Consider the following 20,713-nt stretch of genomic DNA (forward strand, 5'->3'; position numbering starts at 1 on the left):
GTGTTTGCCTTAGAAATCTGTCTGCTAGAGAGGCTAATATTCAACAGAATTGATGATAATGCAAGTGAACAAAGTACATTGGTATGTCCATGAACTTGAGTGCATCCTTCACTCAGATGAGCTTATTTCTACCATAGCCAGCTAATTATGCTTCCAGTAGCTTGGTGGTTAAAGGGCTCAAGATGTTTATCTGCAGACATGTTTGGGCATTGACCAGCTGATGTTTACCCCATGAAGCAGCCCAGTGCCTACCTGAGACTGTCTGGGGATTCTCTCAGCCATTCCTGGGATAGACAGAGGGATCAGATTTAAAAATGCACTTGAGTTTTTGATGTTTTGGGTTCTGAGGACTGTGGTATGGCCACCTTGATGAGGCTGTGAATGCAAGGATAACAAGTTGGAATCCCCACCATGTTCAGGAGCTAAACGCAAATGCCAGGGTAATATTTTCACGCATCTAGACAAAGGAGTTCTGTGCTCTGGGGCCTGTGGATTAGAAGATAGTCATAGAAACTATCATTTGAAGAAGGAAGTAAAAGAGGACTAGACTTGGGATTAGATGATTAGATGCAGAATCTAACTAACTCTGCCACTTCTAGTTACTTGACTTTGCCAAGCCACCCCTTTCTGGACCTTGGTTTCCTCTTCTGTAAAACACAAGGGTCCTGAACCTGGATGTGCCTCAGAATGGCCAGGGCCGATTGTGAGATATTCAGATGCCTGAGTCCTACTCCAGACCATGTGAGTCTTAGTTTCCAGTTAGTGAGGCCCAGGCATCTGTATTCTTTGTTGTGGTAAAATACATATAATTGCGATTTAAAAATGTATAGTTCAGCGCATTAAATGTATGCACATTGTCATGCAACCATTACCAGTATCCATTTAAAAACATTTTTTCGTCATCCCCAACTGAAACTCTTTACCCACTAAACAATAAGTTCCTATTCTCCCTTCCCAGCCCCTGGTAACCTCTATTTTGCTTTCAGTCTCTATGAATTTGCCTATTCCAGGTGACTTGTATAAGTGGAATCATACGGTATTTGTCCTTTTGTGACTGGCTTATTTCACCTAACACAATATTTTCAAGGTTTTCATGTTGTAGCATATTTCATAATTTCATTCCTTTTTGAGGCTGAATAATAATTCGTTGTGTGCATAGAACATCTTTTGTTTATCCATTCATCCAGCAAAGTGGACATTTAGGTTCTTTCCACTGGGCATCTGTATTCTTAATTAGCCCCCATGTGGTTCTGATGTTCAACAGGCCTGGGAGCCACTGGAGTTAATGTTCTTCTGGTTCAATTATGACTTTGTAGATAGGGGAAGGTTTAGGAAAAGAAGGGCCAGATATAATGTCATGAGTGAAAATATGTGACTGTTGGTATTCTTAAGTTATTTATCTAGGTGTATAGAATAAACAGCATAACCTTTGACGCCCATGAAATGTCCTAAACTCTAGCTAAATGTTCATGGTCTGCTATTAGGAAGAGAAGAAGCTTCACAGACCCAACAGCCTCCACTGTTAAAATACATAGCTCTGTACACAGTGGTGTGTTGGAGTTTGCTCAGTGACATCGTGTTGGTCACTCGAAATAGACCATGATGTGAGTATTTACACCTTGGAAATTGGAACACACTGCAAAATCAGGGTTTTTCTCTTGTGTAGAGCTGATTATTAAACATGAGAAGCCCACCACTGACTACATGCTAGGTGTTCACTTTTTTCTTCTTTTTAACAAATGCCACTAATAAAAGAAATGCATTTTATTTAAAAAATTTTTTTTAGCATTTATTAATTTTTGAGAGTGAGAGAGACAGAGCATGAGCGGGGGAGGGGCAGAGAGAGAGGGAGACACAGAATCCAAAACAGGCTCCAGGCTCCAAGCTATCAGCACAGAGCCCGACGCAGGGCTCGAACTCACGGACCGCGAGATCATGACCCAAGCCAAAGTCGGACACTCAACCGACTGAGCCACCCAGGCACCCCAAGAAATGCATTTTAAAGGATAAGGCTTTATTGACAAGCTAAAATCCAGAAATCCATGGTTTCAAGTCCAGGAAGCACAGATGATTGATAGCGCAGAGCTCCCATTAAGCACGTCTCCTTGAACTCCATGTTAGATGAGGTTTAGGCTTATCTGTTGGTGGCAAATTCTCCTCATCCCTCTTCAAGTATGATCATGCCCATCAATGACTACTTTTCTTGTCAGATATTTGGCAATCTCTTCTACAGCTTCTGCCAATAGGCGAAGGTCGTTTTCAATTCTGTCCTGTTTTCAGAGAAGGTGAATTTTTCTCTTTAATGCCTTATCTATCCATGTTTTAAATGTAATGAAGACCTGCCTCAGATTTTGTGGCATGATACCAAAGGGGGGCCACACACAGCTTCCTAGAAGACTCTCTAGTTTAGGCTGTTTAATCAGACACCTTTTCTGCTGGCCACACAGTCCTAAAATCATCCCAAGCAAATAAGGCAGCTCAAACCTTCTAGAAAAGAGCCCGGGTGAAGGAGGTGGCAGATAAGAAGAAAAAGATGGGTGTAGGAATCTGCATTCTTACAGCCCCCCCCTCAACCCTCCCCGGGCCCCCCAGGGATGTACTCAGTCCTTGGACTGCTCTTTGACAAATGCTTTATGAAAGTATACTTAGCAAACACAGGCAGGCTTCATCCTGCAGGGGAGAGGCTCCTAGATGATGTATGCATCAAGCCTGATTTTCCCATATAAATAATTTTTTAAATGGTATAAAAAGGGGCATGCCCAACAGGGGTATTTTGCAGACATAGACAAGCTTGTTCCAAAATTTATATAAAAAGGCAAAAGACCTAGAATAACCAAAATAATTTTGTAAAATAAGAATAAAGGGGAAAAAATCAGCCTACCCAATTTCAAGACTTTTAATATAGCTGTAGTAGTAAAGATAGCGTGGTACTGGCTGAGGAGTAGACATATACATCAATGGAACAGAATGGAAAGCTCAGAAACAGACTCATACAAAATGCACAACTGACTTTTGACAAAGGTGTTAGGGCAATTCAGTGGAAGAAGACTAACCTTTTCAGCATGTGGTGCTGGAAGAATTAGACATACATAGGCAAAAAAACACAAAAAACAAACCAAAAAAACATGATCTAAACCTCATATGTTATATAACAATGAACTCAAAATTGATCATTGACTTAAATGTCAACACAGATGGCAATAAAGTACAAGAAGATACCAATATCCTATTGGCCATTAGGAAAATGCAAATCAAAACCACAGTGAGATATTACTACTCACCTATCAAAATGGCTAAAGAAAAAAATAGCATGATTAACAAATGCTGGTAAAGATGTCAGAAATGTCTCACATGTTGCTGGTGAAAATATCAAATGAGTCAGCTACTCTGGACATGATTATAATGGTTTATAGAAATAAACATACACTTAATCATATAACCTAGCAATTGTTCTTTTGGGCAATTCCAGTCAGATGAAAACCAGTGTGACCTCAAAACTCTATACACAAATGTTCACAGCAGTTTTAATCATAATAGGCAAAAACTGGATGCAACCCACATGTTCTTCAGTGGTTCAAAAAACTGTTTTTTTTTTTTTTTTTTTACTGTGGAATACTACTCTGCAATAAAAAGGGAAGATGCTATCGATTCATGCAAAAACTTGGATGTATGTCAAAACAATTTTTCTAAAAGAGCCAGTCTCAAAAGGTGGCATATTATATGATTCCATTTATACATAATATTCTTGAATAACAAAATGATACAGATGGAGAGCTGATTAATGGTTGTCCTAACTTAGGGATAAAGGCTAGTGGAGTGAGTGTTGTTATAAATGAATAGGCTGAGAGGGCCTTGTCTGTGAATGTTTTGAATGTCTTTGAATGTTTATTGGTTACACAAAGATACACATGTAATAAAATTGCATAGAAACACACACACACACACACACACACATGCATGCAGCTACACATACACACTCTTGAGTGCATGTAAAGCCAGTAAAGCCAGTAAAATTTGAATAAGCTCTGTGGACTCCACCAATGTCCACTCCTGATTTTGATATTTTACTATAGTTATGCAAGACATTAACACTGGGAGAGGCTGGGTGAAAGGTGCATGAAAAAAATACTTTTTTTGTATCTTTCTGTGAATCTGTAATTCTTCCAAAATAAAAAGTAAAAGAAAAATGGGGGGGGGGGTGATAAGATATTTCTGACAATTTTTCTGCAGTAAGCCCTATGCATCCTATCTAATCAACCATAAAGGTTACATCTGTGTAATATGCTTCCCAAAGTATAAACATCGTGCAGGTCAATACATTAATCACACAGATGGCATGTCATATGTATGTTGTATATAACTCATTTCTTCTTCATGCTAGTCTAAGACATTTCTCTGATGTCCTTGAAATTGCTTTGGGGAAACTGAGGGTCCCATTCATGACTCTTTATCTGTGACCCCCATAATTTACCCTATGAAATTGTTGGTTGTTTGGCTGTTGTCAAATAAATTTTATTTTCTTAGATTGCTGCTGTGTACCCCGAAGTGTGAAACGTGTTCCTATTTTGAAAAATGCATGAACCCAAACTTAGATGTTTGAATTTGATCTTTTGATCCCTTATTATTTATTGCTCCAAAAGGCCTATGGCATAGCATGACTGATAACCAAAGGGAAAGACGTTCAGAACAGAGTTTAAACATAGACCCCCCAAAGTCAGGTCTTGCCTCTTCAGCCACAAAACCTGCATTTTACTTTATCATCTTGGTCTTTAGACATCACTGGAATGTGATGTTGAAGTATCACTGGGAGGCAGCATGTCACATTCCCCAGGGATGCCATTTTTACTTTTGAAGCTTCCACTTTCTGAGCTTCCTCTGTGTGCCTGGCAGGAACCAAATAATGAATGGAACATGGATTTTGGAGTGAGATAAAAAGAATGGCTGTATGACCTGGAGAAAGTAATTTAGCCTTTCTTGATTTCCTCATTAAAAAAAAAAAAATAGGGGTAAAATGTTCTCTGTCCTACAGTTCTTTTTATGAGGATAAAATGAAATCACATGTGAAAACTCTGTACAGTGCCTCACCTTTAATAATTATGCAGTGATTTTTATTTTCTCTCTTCTTTGCTTTTTTCTTGTCGGAGGATTATTTATGTGATATTTCTGAAAATATTTTTTGGAACTCTACTTTGGAAATGACCTCTGGTGACATTTTCCCTGCCCACGTTAGAAAACCAGTCTGATGACTTAACAGGACAGTCTCTCCTGTTTTTATTCTTTTTCCATTTTTGCTCCATATGAGCTCAACCCAGTTCTTTCTCCTATGCCTGTTGAGAAGCAATGGGTATTGGCTATTTGACAATGGGGTGCTGAGGATGGAGTGGCTGTTGCAATGCCGATTCAGTCCAGAGGGAGAAGCACTCCCATATTCAGGAGGGTTTATGGTAAGAACAGATCAAATGCAGGAATGATGGGTGATGTGGCTCATATAAAAAAGTTGTTGCAAGCATTTTTCTACCTTAATACATTGCATATTTCCTTTATTGTATTAATTATACTAAAAGTTTGAAAGCATATTTTATTGCATAGAATCCTAATTTATTTGTGGCTCATAGAATCTGTTTTATTACCTTAATATCAATGCCAGATATTGTATGTATTATAATCTTATGAACTTACGAGACTGGCTCTGTAAGCCACAATTTCCTCACTTTATGGTCTTCAATAAACACATAGATTAGAAATCCAAGTAAGTCACGTGGCAATTTTATGTTCCTTTATACTGGTGAAGTGAGTTGAATTTGCAAATTGTCTATACTCCTCTGATATTTCTGCATATTTGGGATTTTATTCATAGAACCATCAAAAATTAAGTGAAATCGCTTTCTGCCATTTCTTTTTCTATTGTTGATCATTTGACTTCAATGATATATTTAATATCTAATTGGAAAACAAAACAAAAAAAGCCATGAAAAAGAATGTTGTGGGGGGCACACACCACTGTTTAAGAACTCAGTTCATGGGGCTGATTCTTTCTCTTGGGATTGAGGAAATGGTTTGACTATAAAATTCCCATTAGCCAAAAATAAGCAAAATTGCCTGCAGGATTCATGGTAGGTACAGCCTCGGAGAGTAATAAAAGACTGTTTTAAATGAACTCCTAAGGACACGATATAAGCCCTAGAATGGCTAGTTAGATTTTATGTTTATCCCTCTTGATTATACTTCCATATGTTTCTGGAGAACAGTGTCTGAAAAGTGGTTCATTAAAAAAATTGTATTCGACTGGGGTAATTTGGGGCTTATTGACCAAGTCCCAGGGGTGGGGGTACCCTATCAGGTGGCCCGGAAGCAGCAAAGAATGGCAGAACTGTCTGCTCTGCTTCCCTGTACCATGTGGCATGAACTGACTTCAAAGACCCCAACGTTGCTTTAAGTAAGTATTACAGTTTGCTAACCCTCCCCCCGTGAAAGACAAGGATAGACTAGAAATTTGGGGGACCAGAGTGGAATTGGGAAAGAAAGGCGCCTTCCTGAAAATTTACTTAAGAGGAGGCTTGCACAGCATGGGAAGAGGGGACCTGGAAACTGTTGATAGCTTCTCACTTCTAAGGTTTGGTAAGTACTGGATGCTGAAGGACTTTCCTTCATTATGTTCAGCCCTAGCTGCCTGGTCCATGGGCGTGGTAGAGTTAGTCAGTATTAGAAGAGACAGATTTTGACATCTGAGTTGCTCCAGGAAAGCTTTGCTGTTTCTGGAAGTAGAATACTGAATTGAACTGGTCAACCTGATAAGAGAAGATAGGCAGTCCAAGGAATGTCCTCTTTTCAAAATTCTTTTCCTGTGGTTTGCAGGAATAGCTGCACTTTAGTGCTTACTATGTATTCCTAGTGAAATTAGACACTTCTTAAGTAACTGATACACATAAAGTACTGTCAGGGACCTGGAAAAGACATTTGAAAGGCCACCTACACATGGGGAAAGAGCACAGGAGCACTCCTTTAGTGGAGAAATTTCTAGGAAGGGTTTCCAGAAGCTATGACCTTGAGCTGAGTCTTGAAGGATTTGGCCAGGCAAAGAAGGAGATCTTGGGTAACCTATGTGTCTTTGTGGGGATGGTGGAGAAGGAGGGAATGGATGAGATCTGGGTTTTTTAAGAAGGGACCAGCATTTGCAAAATCATAGGATGAGATCTTCTGGGCATATTTGGAGTGTTTTAAGTGGAGCATGTCTGCAGTGTGGAGAGATTGGGAGTAGCAGATAAGAGAATGCAGAAGTGAGTCAAGACCAGGCATGACAGCTGTATATGCTAAGAAGTTTCAATTTTATAGTAAAGGTTTTAAATCCTCTCCCACTTCCTCCTTCTAGATACTCTTATCCAATTGGTTTGGAGAAGAAAGGTTGGGGATAGATATCAGTCTACACCTCAGCCAGGCTATGAACCATTAGTCATTGATAGAGTGTAAGCATGAATGAGAATAAGACCAAGGTCTGAAAGAGCACACACGGTAGCCCATGAGAAACAGCCAGCAAGCCTGTTTTAGCATTCTGGGGGGAGAAACAGCCAGCAGCTTAGTTGAAGCTTAGTTGAAGTAGGAGTGGAGACAATGGATAGGTAATTAGAAGAGAACATCTAGAAGGTGTGTGTGTTGTGGTGGTGGGGAGAAGGGTGGAAGAAAGGAAGGGTGGCCAGACACCACAGAGAATCCTGTAAGGTAAAGACATAAGGTATTCTTACTTGTAAGGTAAAGAGTGTCCTTTGGATTGGGTACTTAGTAGGCAGCCGCAGCCAGAGAGAGTGACGTTTCAGTGGAATGGTGGAGGCAGGTAGCCCAAGGTGAAGACCTTGAATTTGCTTGAAGAAGCCTTCAAGTTTGTTATGGTTAAGGAGAGTAGATAATCCCAGGGACCTAGATGGAGTTCCAAGAATGAAAAAGAAAGGGCCGGAAAGGCAGGTTGGGGCTATGTTGGGAGGTGCTTGGGGTTGTTATTGGTAATGGTAAGATCCAACTATATGCTCTTAGACTAATGTTTACCTGACAGTTGAGAAGGTTAAGCCCTTTTAGGGTGAGACCAGGTGGAGGTAAGGCTCATTAGAAGGCCAACGCCACTTTTTATGGCCCTGATGATTTTTAACAGCTGTTTTAACAGCAATGATGAAAATGTGTGGTATGCTGTCTCCCTTGGGATAATGTGACTGTTGAAAGAGGTCACAGCTAATTGGAAAAATGAATTTTATTGCTTAATTGTGGATTCAATTTATTTGTGTACTTCCTGTTACCATTTGCCGTGTGTTTTCTGAATTGACTAGTTGACCAGGCCAAGCTTCTCTATAAGAGTATGTTTGTTTAAAAAAAAAAAATGCTCTGAAATTCTTCCCCACCCTGAAAATATTTAACATATAAAAAGCCAAAATTACATACATAAGTGAATATAGCTAGTTGAGGTTTGTTTTTGTTTTAGTTTCGTTTTGTAGAGAAGAACTATTGGGGGATGTGATGGTTTTGATCAGGGTTTCTCAGTGTTGGCACAATTGACATTTTGAGTTGGTTGACCCTTTGTCATGCATTGTAGAGTGTTGAGAGCATCCCACTAGATGCTCATAATACTCTTATCTCCCAGTTGTGACAACTGAAAATATCTTCTAACATTATTAAGCGTTTCCTGGGTGGGGGATGGGGAGAGGGTAAAATTGCCCTAGGTTGAGAACTATTGGTTCTCAATATATAGTAGTGGTTTCATCAGAAAGTAACTATTTCCTCCTGCTGGAGTATGGGTAGTTTCATCGAAGCTTGTGGAATCTGAGAAGCTTTCTGTCACCAGAAGAAAACTAATGAATATTTATAAATTCCCGTGTCAAAAGTTGATTTGAAAGTATTTAAAGAAAAAGGAAAAGCTACTTTACTGGTTGCCTGACCTTTCCTCTGCCCCATTTACCCACCCTTTCATTTAGTTCCTGAATCTGCTGTCCTTTAATTCCAATCTCAATGCAAAGGATATTATGCAAAGGATATTATGCATTAGAAAGTGCCTGAATAATATCATCCATCTAGAACTGGATGTGAAAGGACCTAAATTCTCCACACCCAGCGTGGAGCCTCACGCAAGTTCAATCCCATGACTGTGAGATCATGACCTGAGCCAAAATCAAGAGTTGGACACTTAACCAACTGAGCCATCGAGGTGCCCCGTAAATGTTTGTTATAATTTGACAGAGTAATTTTATGCCTATTACATATAATACAAGAAATTGGGCTTTTATTGGAAGAACAAAACCAAGACAAACTGTCTTTCACTGGAGGTAGTTTGAGAAGCACTGCCTTGAGGTATGATGGAAATATATTTTTGCTTCTCTTTCTACCCTGGCCAGTAAGAGATATTTAGTATATTCCTCCTGTGGGGTTTCAGTAAAAAAAGAGGGGCAAGATACTGCCTGTCTTCCCTATTAGCATAAAATCGGTGGCAAATATAATTTATTATAAAGAAATTTGCCTTACACAAAATAAGAGATAACATGAGGTAAGCATGAGGTTCTCTTTGATTGTATATGTAAGTCTTCACAGAGCTCATGTTAGTGTCTTGCATTAAATAACATGTTTATCTTAGAACAGAAATCCAAAGTGCGGTGAAAATGTCCATTTAAAAAGTATTTTAACCCCAGGAAGTCCTTAGATACGCAGTCTGCTAGAATGTTTGGTGTCCTGGGTCTCCGTACTAGCTGATGTTAGCGAAGGCAGGTAGAAAAAGGAAAAGGTATGGACTGTACTTGCTAAAGAGATTAACACAAATGTTTTGAGTCTATTCTGTTGTTCAGACTCATCCAATGTTTGGGAAGATCTGTTCCATGGACTCAGCTGTGGTAGACTGACATGTGAACATGAAGCAATGAGCACTTCACAGTTTGACCTTGGTCTTTGTATGTTAAACTACAGTGGAGGAGCTAGCCTTCCAACTGACACTTACTTGAGGGAGAAAGCATTGCTAGGTTCTCTGCACTGAGGACCACTTGTTTGAATACCTTTTATCCCGTATTGAGTGGAATAATCCAGAGAGGCCTGTCCCACTCCTGGGACCCTTCACGCATGACCTGGCATTGTGTAGGAACAGTCTCTTGGCTGGCAGTTCCTGCCTGGTCTATATGGTTTTGTAGTGTACTTCCTCCTCCAGAGTAAAAAAGGCAAGATCTTTGCTCGCTCTATTAGCAGCAGAAAATCGCCCTTTCTTTCAGTTTTTTTTTTTTTTTAATCCAGAGGATGAAAATATATAACATATTTGGAAACTCCACTGGCAGACTTGGCAGGCGTTTCATATTTACTTGGACTTAACATGAATTGGATTTGGTCCTCTGATTTCCCCGCCTCCATCTCTCGGAACAAGTTATTTATTATCCAAGTGAGTCTGTGTTAGTGGATCAGACATGCGCATGGAACATCTATTGTAAGTGTGTTTGTTCAGTAAGATTTATGCTAGCCCAAATTGTTTTATATTGGTTTTCATTGTTGAAAATTTACTGTATTCATTCTTGGTTTGGCGTAAGTATTTGTAAGTGTGCTAGGGGTTCCTGTGGTTGAACATTTTATCACTGTAACACTTCATGCAAAGGAAATTAAAAAATATATAGTGAAAGCATTTCCCTAATATGTTTCCAATCAGCTGTGTACTTCAGTAATTTGATTTGTAGGAACTAGAGAGAAGAGTATTACTGAGCTCTTTTCAATCATTCATAATTCTCTGAGAATTCAGATCATGGTTCCAAGTTATGAAATTGTCTCTTGAAATTTTCTTCAGGACTTTAGGATTCTTTTTTGTGTGTGTAAAGAGGGCTTTTATATTTTATTTTATTTTATTTCATTTCATTACCACAGCAGTATCTAAAAGAATTCAGGGAAGGAGATATGAGTCTTCTGTCTGTATCTTGGACAAGAAAAACTGATGTGGATTGAGGTTGATTGGCTTGTCAGAAGTCAGTCATTGGTACAGAGAGGCAGGACTTTTTATTTCTGCATTATCCCGTGTATGTGTTCCTGCTTCTGTACTCCTTGGGCTAAGCAGTCAGACTGTAATTCCTAAGACCCTTTGCCTGGTGGGCTCCTCATAATCTAATATACAGTGACTAGTGACACAGGCAGTAACATCTTCCCTGAAAGTGTACCACACAAGGTGGAGGGCGATATTTGGTCAAGCTAAATTAAGATCTAGGCTGTGATCCTTGTGCCATTATTTCTTTGGCTCTTTCTACAGGGACTTAAGCTAAATGGCTTGTTTCCTCTTTTGAGGATCTCTGGCCTTTGACTTGTTTTTGCCAATGAATGAACATGACTTCTGTTTTGGCTGGTGAATTAACTTGTGATAACCCATAAATTTATGGTTTCAGATTTCCTTAATCTAGTTCACTACTTAAAGTAAGATCAAGGTGAAATGTGAAATCATAGCCCTTAAACTGGGAGGCAAGAGATGGGAGGTTTTCATCTGGTGAAGACAGTAGCTTGCCAAGAGTCTTAGATACATATAAAATTTCATAATCATTTCCTGTATTTTAATATCCTTTTATTTCCTACCATGTTTTAACCTTCCCTCTTGACCTTCAGCAATTTTGTGTTCATTTAAGCCTTATGAAAAATCCCCTTTCACAGTGGTGATTTTAGCCCTGGTGCTCCTCCTACGTCAGTGAGCATAAAGTCATGAGGTCATGCATTTTGGCCAAGAGAGTACATCAATCCATGCTTTTCCATTTGAAAACATAGTCTTGGGGGTTAATCTGCTTAGTAGTCAAAGAATTAATGTAAGTGAAAACCAAGTGTATATTTAGAAGGCTTAGTTGTGTTTTGGAGAAAATAGCCAAGGAACACGATGGTTCCTGCTATTGCTAGTCCTGGCTTAGAAGACATAACTTCTTTTGCTCCAAAGAAAAAGGAAACACATATTCACTCTTGGTCTTTTTCCTGCTTCTGTGTTTCACGTTTAGGTTGCACCTATGAAGGAAGTACCTATAACAGCTCCTTCAGATGGCAGAGTCCTGCACAACCCTGTGTTCTACGTCAGTGCCAGGTAAAGTCTATTTTATTTTCCACTGAAAAGGAATCAGTAAAGTCTTCCGCAGAAGCACCTTTTAGACAGCACAGAAGGAAACCAAAAAAAAAAAAAAAAAAAAAGTGAAACAGAAATGAGAAACAAATAAAAAAACAACTGTATCCTTATACATATTTATTGTGATGCTCACCATAACAAGACAGACACAGAGTAGATATTATATCGCACTTGCTTCCAGAAACATGCAGTGGAATTGTTCACCATTGTTAAATTGTGCCTGGAAAATCTCCGGAAAGATGTATATGTCCTTGGGGAAAATTCATGTCTTCCTGTGAGTCAACTTTGTGCAAAACATGAATTCCTGTTAGCAGAAAGAGGTATTGTTAGAGGATATATGTTTTCCTTCTCTGATTTAGAAACATTTTGAATGGGAGCCAATCTGTAAGCTTATTAAATCAAAGCAATTAGTACACTCTAACCTCAATGATTTCAACATGACAAATTTGAGAAACACCAGTTCAATTCCTAAGGAGCCCACTGTGGCTGGTGCTGGCTGCTCTCTGCCAAGGGCGCTGATTCTACATGACTCTAGTTGTTATAGGGCTTCAACACAGCAAGAGAAACGAAAGGAGAAATGAAGAATCTAAACATTCAAACTCCTTTTCTTATCTCTAAGGAAATAATTTAGAAAAATGCTCATCTAATTTCGGCATTATTTAAAAATTCTCTATAGAGAAGATGTTGTTAAATCATTTTACCCCTAGTCCCCTTTTACTGTCCCAGGATACGCTCTTGCGTTGAAAGGGGAAAGAAAGGTTAGTGTAATAATGCCTATTACTCTTGGATCTTATCTCAAGTATATTGACATTTAGTTTATTGAAATCCGACTTTTATGTAGCCATGCTGCTATATACCCAGAGTGGGCACACTCTCTCCTAAGGTCATCAGTTATTTATTTGGCTAAATATTCATATCATTTGTGTAGTAAATCTAAATTGTTTGTGAAAATGAGCAGGAGACAGAACAGATACCAATAACAGATTAATGGAATCAATAAATATTTGTTGAATTTTTGCTCTGAGAGCTGTAAATTCATGCTTCATGGAACGAAGAGATGAGAGCAGTGAGTTGTAATAATATCTAAAGTCCACAGTCATTCTAAAATTTGCACCACCCACCCCACCCTGCTTCTTGACCAATGAAATTTCCCCTCCTTCAGAGGGGCACTTGGAAAGTCCTGCTTGCATGGAATTGAAACAAGACAACCCTCTGTTTTTTGGAGTATAGTATAACATTTTTATGCAACAGCCAGAGTCTTGAATATCCCCAAATTGCATGGAACAGTGGTGACGTTTGCTACTTTCGGATGAAGACTTTGTTTGAATTAAATGAAAACTATTCTGTGGGAGGAAATAGTTTGTAGACCGAGTAGCACATGAAGCCATTTTCAGTTGTGGACACTGAGACTCCTAGTGCCTATCGTCTTTGGTCACCGGCTACTCATCAGGCCCACAGAGAATGATGCAGGAATATCCCATTATTATTGGAAGAGATCTCAAGGACTAACAGCCCTGGGAGTCAGGAAGGGCTGAACTGCAGAATAGAGCCCAGAGGGGATGTTATCTACCAAAGATGAACTTTTGCCTTTTCATTTTCCTTCTTTAAAAAAAAATTTTTTTAATGTTTATTTATTTTTTAGAGAGACAGAAAGAGAGAGAGAGAGAGAGAGAGAGTGAGGGGGGTGGGGTAGAGAGAGGAAATGCAGAATCTGAAGCAGGCTCCAGGCTCCCAGCTGTCAGCACAGAGCCCGACGTGGGGCTCAAACCCACGAACTGAGAGATCACGACCTGAGCCTAAGTGAGACGCTTAACCAACTGAGCCACCCAGGCGCCCCATTCGTTCTCCTCCTTTTGAAAAACTTTGCCCGAGTCCTACTTGCCAGTTTTAAAATATCATTTCATTCAATAGTCCTAAAAGCAACCCTCTAAGGTAGTTGTAAAAGCTCAGCTGGCACCTTCCCACTCCTGCTTATTTTCTTCCTCTGTTAGGGAATGAAACCTCACCTGTGGGTGCGGGAAAGAGCCACTTACTGGTACCTCAGGGGAGGCTTCACTTAAGACACTTCTCTGCACAATGAGACAATTGCGAACTCTTAAGCTCTTCCCTTCCCAGGGCATGAAATCAGTAACAGAGGAGAGAGTGCAGTGTAGTGAGTGAAAAAAAAATACAGGCTCTGCCACTCACATAACGTGTTTCTTTCTCTAACCTCTCAGTCTTGTCTCCTGTGAAGTGAGGATGGTACATCTCATAGAGTAACGTGAGCAGTAAGTCAGTCTGTGGTTAAAGACACTTATGGTAGATGTATGGACTGGGCACAATAGGTGTACCAGGCAGGTAACAGGTAGTCTGACTACCTGGTTTATTTCCATTTGAGCTGAATTCTAGCTTCTTTCTTCTATCCTCCTACCAAAAGAGTTCCGATGGTGAAAACTTTACCTTTATTTTCCACTTTTACTTTCTTACTAAAGAGAAAAATCTGAAGATCACAGACAGGAAATTCACGCTGGGAACAAATCTGAATCGTCCATCTGGATTGCAGATACTGAAGGGAAATTGATCTTGGGCCATAGCTTTTTGTATTGCTTCAGTTATATAACTGAAGCACAGATCCTTTTTTGATGTGGTATACTGTGATATTTTGACTGTTGTTCTTTTCTTTTCCAAATGTGATATAGACCACAATAAATTCCTCTGGTAGTGGAATCTTCAGGCCTGACAGATACGAAGATATTTAGGATATAACTTTCCTTGTTGGATTGAGATAATATGGTAGCAGACAGGATGAAGAAAAATATCCAGTTGTCAAATTGTTAATTTTTTTTCTTAGCATGTGCCACCCCTCCCTGCAAAACAAAATCAAACACACACACACACACACACAAAATCCACTTATAAAATGGACAGAGAATATGGAGAAGATTCTTCAAAGGCTAACTCTGAAAATTAATGTAAAAAATGTTTCAATTGACATTAAAATACTAGAATCCCAAGATCCATTTGCAAGTGAGTCATTTGATTTCATCATTAAGATCTAAAGGCTCTATTTTTCCATATATAGTTTGAACTTTAAAGTAGTTGTATCTTGGGGCGCCTGGATGGCTCAGTCAGTTAAGTGTGCGACTTCAACTCAGGTCATGATTTGTGGTTCATGAGTTTGAGCCCCGTGTTGGGCTCTGTGCTGACGGCTCAGAGCCTGGAGCCTGCTTCGGATTCTGTGTCTCCCTTTCTCTCTGCCCCTTCCCCACTCTCTCTCTCTCTCACACACACACAAAAATAAATAAACATTAAAAAATTATTTTAAAAAAGTAGTTTTATCTAATCTCATCATTTGATTTTTGAGAGCCAGGCTTTCTATGTGAGGCTGAGTGAAACTCCTAAGATGGCCTTGTTATTTCTAGAAGTGTGGTAAAGAATTAGGTCTCCAGGGGCGCCTGGGTGGCTCAGTCGGTTAAGCGGCCGACTTCGGCTCAGGTCATGATCTCACAGTCTGTGGGTTCGAGCCCTGCATCAGGCTCTGTGCTGACAGCTCAGAGCCTGGAGCCTGCTTCCGATTCTGTGTCTCCCTCTCTCTGACCCTCCCCCGTTCATGCTCTGTCTCTCTCTGTCTCAAAAATAAATAAATGTTAAAAAAAAATTAAAAAAAAAAAAGAATTAGGTCTCCAGATGCCAGGCTGGGGTATTATGCTCATACTCTGTGCCTCATAATTAATGGCTTAAAGTAGAATAACAATTATAGAAAATAGAGTAAGTGTTGACAACTTAAAACAATTGTGGATGAACGCTAGACTCTGTCAACTACCGACTGGCAGTAGGACGGTCTTAAATACTAGATTTAAAAGAAAGAAATTTGAGCCAAAGAGAAAGACTGAGGGCAGGGTCAAGACAGGATTTGTGCCCTGAGTTCGAAACCATCAGGGATGTGAGCCGGGAGATGTGACCTCATTTGTGCAATGTCCTCTGGGCTTGTCACCCACCTTCCTTTGCACTCTTGTGTTTGGACTCTTCCCCTATTCCCTGGGTTACTTGCCCAAAGTGAATCGCTCCTCAATGGGAATTCTGGGCTGACATGTTTGTGGCGTTCTGTTTTTCAGGAAGGTGTTGTCACAGAGTCTGAGGTGCGATGTGTTGTTCATTGTAAAAACCCTTCCAAGCATCTGGGAACGTGCTGCCCCACATGTCCAGGTAACATTCTCAGGAAGGGAAGGCTGCTAGACTCCCTGAGCACATCACTGTGAAATCTCCGTGAGCTCTCTCAAGAGTGCAGGATTCTCCCCCTCCTGACTGGAACTTTCCTCACTTTGTGGCTGTGTACATAACGGGTTTAGAGAGCAAACTCCTTTTGCACAGAAATGTCCGGTTGGACTCTCTGGTGTGCCCAGCGTGAATGCAATGTGCTGTAGGTCTTGGCACGTGGGTGCTCCAGGCTCCAGAGGCCTGCTTTCCACTCCACAGGGCCACAGGTAACGCTTACTTTGGAAGGAAAAGCTGTGGCTTTCTCTTGTTTCCAGAAATGTCTTTTTACTGCTTCATATTGCAGTATCTTGGCTAGAGCTTGCCTTGGTGATGAGGTGACCAGATGTTTTCTGAAAACTGAGAGCTGGGTCCCTAAGTGAATTTAGCTTAGGGTTTTGCCGGTCTCAATTTTCGGTGTGGTGCAATGAGTTGAATCCACTGTCTTTTTAGAGGGCCCCACTGCCTAGCTGACAGCAAAGGATCTTTCCCTTCCAGTGGCTAGAGTGTTTCCTTTTACTTTTCTGAACAGGATTACAAAGGCCTCCTGCATCTTTTCTTGCCCTTAGGTACAAGCCCAGGGATTTTGAGGTGAGAGATTTTTTTCTGATCCTTTAAGCCCCTGGCCCATGCTCTCAGACAGATGTTCTGAGTTTTGGTTTTACTCTCAGTGCTTTTCCTCACTGGAGGCGATACTCACAACCAGTACCCAGTTTCCAAGGGGCTTTCTGTTCTGCAAACCTTCCTGGGGAATGGCTCAGTACTATGCTGAGATGCTCTGCAAACATGAGCCCTGCTCCCTCTGCGGGCAGCTGCTTCCCCTCCCCCACCCAAATACAGTCTGAGATCAGCCTGGACCTGAGTCCCTATCAGAGAATCCAGTTTTTTCTCATCTTTGAATGACAGTAAAGACAGCTGCTCTCCACTACCTCTAACCTTCCTGAGTTCCCTGGACAGTCTTTTTTTGAGCCAGATTTCCTTTTCACATTGGGATTTCTGTGGAGCTTGTATTCTTGGATGAGCTTACAAGAAGGCCAAAAATTGGTGGAAAGTAAAAGATTTCTTTCCATAATCCAATCATTTTGTATCTATCAAACAGTTAGCTTGTGTTCCTTTTGCCTCTGAATGCATTAGATGCTTTGTATTATGTAACCATACCCTTAAATGCCTAAAGGGGCCTTATTAAGTTAGATCAGTAGTTCTCTAGACTGCACATTAACATCACCTTGGAAGCTTTAAAAAATAAATCTTGATGCCCTGGCTGCATTTCAGACCAGTTCCATCAGCATCTCTGAGGGCGGAATCCAGGCCTCCCAGATAATTCCTATACACCGGCAAGCTTAAGACTGGTAACAGAGCAAATTTTATATGCCATGTAGATTTAAAATTTATTGTAGCTCTTAAATATGAATTCAGTTGTGTTGAAGAGACTGCTGCTTTATTGGTACAGAATCAACTCAGTGTATGTAACATTCCTCCTCAGTTACGAGATCGTCATGTTTTTAGGCTGCCTTTGAAAATGTGGGTATACAAAGAGCTGAGTGAGTTTATTCCAGCAGTTGAAGTTATCATATTTGAGCAACTGCTTCTTTCGCTTGGCTTTTGGTTGAGTTCCCTAGAAGGAAAGCCTGAACTCTGTGCCTCCACATACTGCAGTGCTAAGCCCTCCTGACCGTCCAGGGAGGGATGAGTTATGTCCGCAGTTCGCACAAGAAGAAATTAGATCTAGTGAGAATAAGGACCTCTCCAAGGCCTGTGAGTTAGAGTTGGGGCCTGGTCCCTTTTCTTTCTTGGCCACTATACTACACTGCCTACTTCTCCCCTCCGCCCCAAACGCACACCGTAATAATTGTTCTGCTTGGTTCCAGATGCCCTGGGAGACAAATCTTTAAAAGCTAGCTTGCCAGGGCCACACGCTGGCCCCCTGACACCTCGGCAGGCTGTGTGCCTTTGGTGATGGGGTCAAGAATCAACTCTGTTCTCTGTCTTTAATTTCAAAGGCCAACCTGTGGGATGTAAATCAGAAGACTCAGAAGAGGCCACATACAGACTGTATTATCATTTGTCTTGGGAGGGAGGACTCAGCCAAGTCTAGGTAGGGACAGTCAAGGAAAGCCATGGGGTATTCTCCTTGGTAATTCAGAAGGACTGACATCTGTCATTGATCACAGAATGGTATTCTGCATAATGACAAACACGTACAGTCTGCGGTCGGCTTCTTCCTGAAACAGATTTCAGGACATTCTTGTTGTCGGTTCTTTCCTTTTGTCTGACTCTTTACTCAGTGATGGTGGGTTGTGATGGGAACAGTTTACATAGAATTTTCATTTAAAATTCCTTTATTTAAGTTGTCAAATGTAGATTGTTATGGTTGATCTGTCTGGCAATCTGTGACAAAACCAGTGTGCAAACACATGAAAGAATTGAAGACCCTTTGTTGGAAGCGTGCTTTGAAAGGAGACAACTGGGCACCTGCCATCATTAACAATGCTGAGATACAGCCTCTGGGAGGGACCCAAGTTTACTGAGTCTTTCTGCATCAGCAGGAACAGCAAAGAGGTGGTTGTGTGCTAGCTCTGGGTGTGGGTATCAAATAGACTTTAAAACCACAGTTTCCCTCAGTGATTTAGCTTCAGACTCAGTAGCATTTGTTTTCATGTCTTTCAGTTGAACAAAGGGCTCCATATCTAGATTTAAAATGAATAGGTCCTGTAGCCAGATTAGGTGGTTATGGGTAATACTTGTTTCCTTTTATCAAGAACCAACTGCTTCAAGAGTTTGGTGAGTTCTGTCGATGACTTCAGGTGGCAGGCCTTTAAATACTCTCAGGGCCATGAGTCAGTCTCTCACAAGAGCCCCCTTTGCTGATTATTGGCACTACTGTGTTCATTCCGACACTGTCTACCATGTGGAAAGTGACCTCAGCTATTCTGGCAAAGCATCTTGTGAAGACAGTCCTGAGGAAAGTGTCAGCCATAAGCTGACAGTCTTCTCATGGCCTGTTTGGCACAGGGGTTACTGGTCAGCCTGTGTTTCAAGTCGTTTGTGGGATTTCTTAAGAATACGGCAGTGTCCTGGGTACCTGGGTGGCTCAGTCAGTTAAGCATCTGACTTCAGCTCAAGTCATGATGATCCCATGGTTCATGGGTTCAAGCCCCGCGTCTGGCTCTGTGCTGACAGTTCAGAGCCTGGAGCCTGCTTCGGGTTCTGTGTCTCCCTCTCTCTCTGTTCCTCCCCTGCTCTCTCTTTCTCTTTCAAAAATGAATAAACATTAAAAAAAAAAAAAAAAAAAAAAGAATACAGCAGTGTCCTGAGGATCATTCTTAATTGGAGACACCTCCTGGGCTTTTCATCCTAGTTTTAGCCAAACTTAGTGGCTAAGCCTTTTTAATATCACATAGGGTAGGTCTGAAAAACTGTGTGGCATCTCCTGCCCTGCCTTTTCCCCTTCCTGCCCTGGTGCCCGAACCTGTGTGTGGTGCAACTGGTAGGTCAGAGCTGAGTTTGAATATCAGCGCTGCCACCTGCCTACTGGGGGAATTACTTCCTCTCTCTCAGCCATATTTCCCTCATCCATGGAGATAATTACAAGAGTCCCCACTTTGTAGACTCACTGTGAAGATGGAATGAGATCAGGGATACAAAGAGCCTGACAGAGGCTGGATATTCCCTGGATACTCACCAAGTGGTCATGTCATTTGTGTCATTTGCTGGGTGTGGCTCATTGTGGACTTCTCTCACTTGGCCTTCTCCTGTTTGCCTCTTCCAGCCCCTCTGGGGTTTAGTTCCCCTGGCTGTGGTCAGGGTGGTCATGGGGAGTTCCTTAGACTTGTAGGGCTCGCCACTATCCAGTGCTCCCCCTTGGGCTGACCTGGCTTCCATCATCTTATTCGCTTTCTAGCATCTTCAGGTTTCTGGACTCCTGTCACTCTTTTGTACTTTTTTTTTTTTTTTTTTAAACTATGAAGCGATCTTGTCCCCTGGTTAAAGAGGATACTCTGCCAGGTAGAGGTGGAGGTGGAGGTGGGAGCTAGATGAGGGAGATGGATGAGCAGTGGACAGAAGCATCGTGTCAAGCTGAGCAAAGGCTCATGCCCTAATTCTAAACTTTTCTTTGCTTTCTAGGTTGTGTGTTTGAGGGTGTGCAGTACCGAGAAGGGGAGGAATTTCAGCCAGAAGGAAACAAATGTACCAGGTGTTCCTGTGTTGTAAGTACTGCCCTGGATGTTCTAAGGGTGTCCCTTCTGGTTCATTGTGGGTGAGATCCACCAAGAACAGCCTTGAGTTTCTTTACAGTCTTTCCTCCTCTCCCTCCAGATGTGGACCCAAGGAAAAAGTCTGCTGCTCTAGGGCAGGTTTCTCAATCTTGGCACTCTTGCAATTCTGGGGTGG

The 20,713-nt window shown here is 41.1% G+C and overlaps 1 protein-coding gene across 2 annotated transcripts in view; it reads left to right on the forward strand.

Annotated features, from left to right (window-relative positions):
• Nucleotides 1-20,713, forward strand: part of BMPER (BMP binding endothelial regulator) — a 253,459-nt gene that overhangs the window by 44,308 nt on the left and 188,438 nt on the right. For both annotated transcript variants that reach the window (XM_042921845.1, XM_042921840.1), the window contains exons 4-6: nt 11,967-12,049; nt 16,183-16,273; nt 20,447-20,529. In XM_042921845.1, coding sequence (XP_042777779.1) covers nt 11,967-12,049; nt 16,183-16,273; nt 20,447-20,529 — 257 coding nt within the window. The remainder of the gene's footprint in view (nt 1-11,966; nt 12,050-16,182; nt 16,274-20,446; nt 20,530-20,713) is intronic.

Source organism: Panthera leo, chromosome A2 (genome assembly GCF_018350215.1).
Source record: "Panthera leo isolate Ple1 chromosome A2, P.leo_Ple1_pat1.1, whole genome shotgun sequence".
Classification (NCBI taxonomy): Eukaryota; Metazoa; Chordata; class Mammalia; order Carnivora; family Felidae; genus Panthera; species Panthera leo.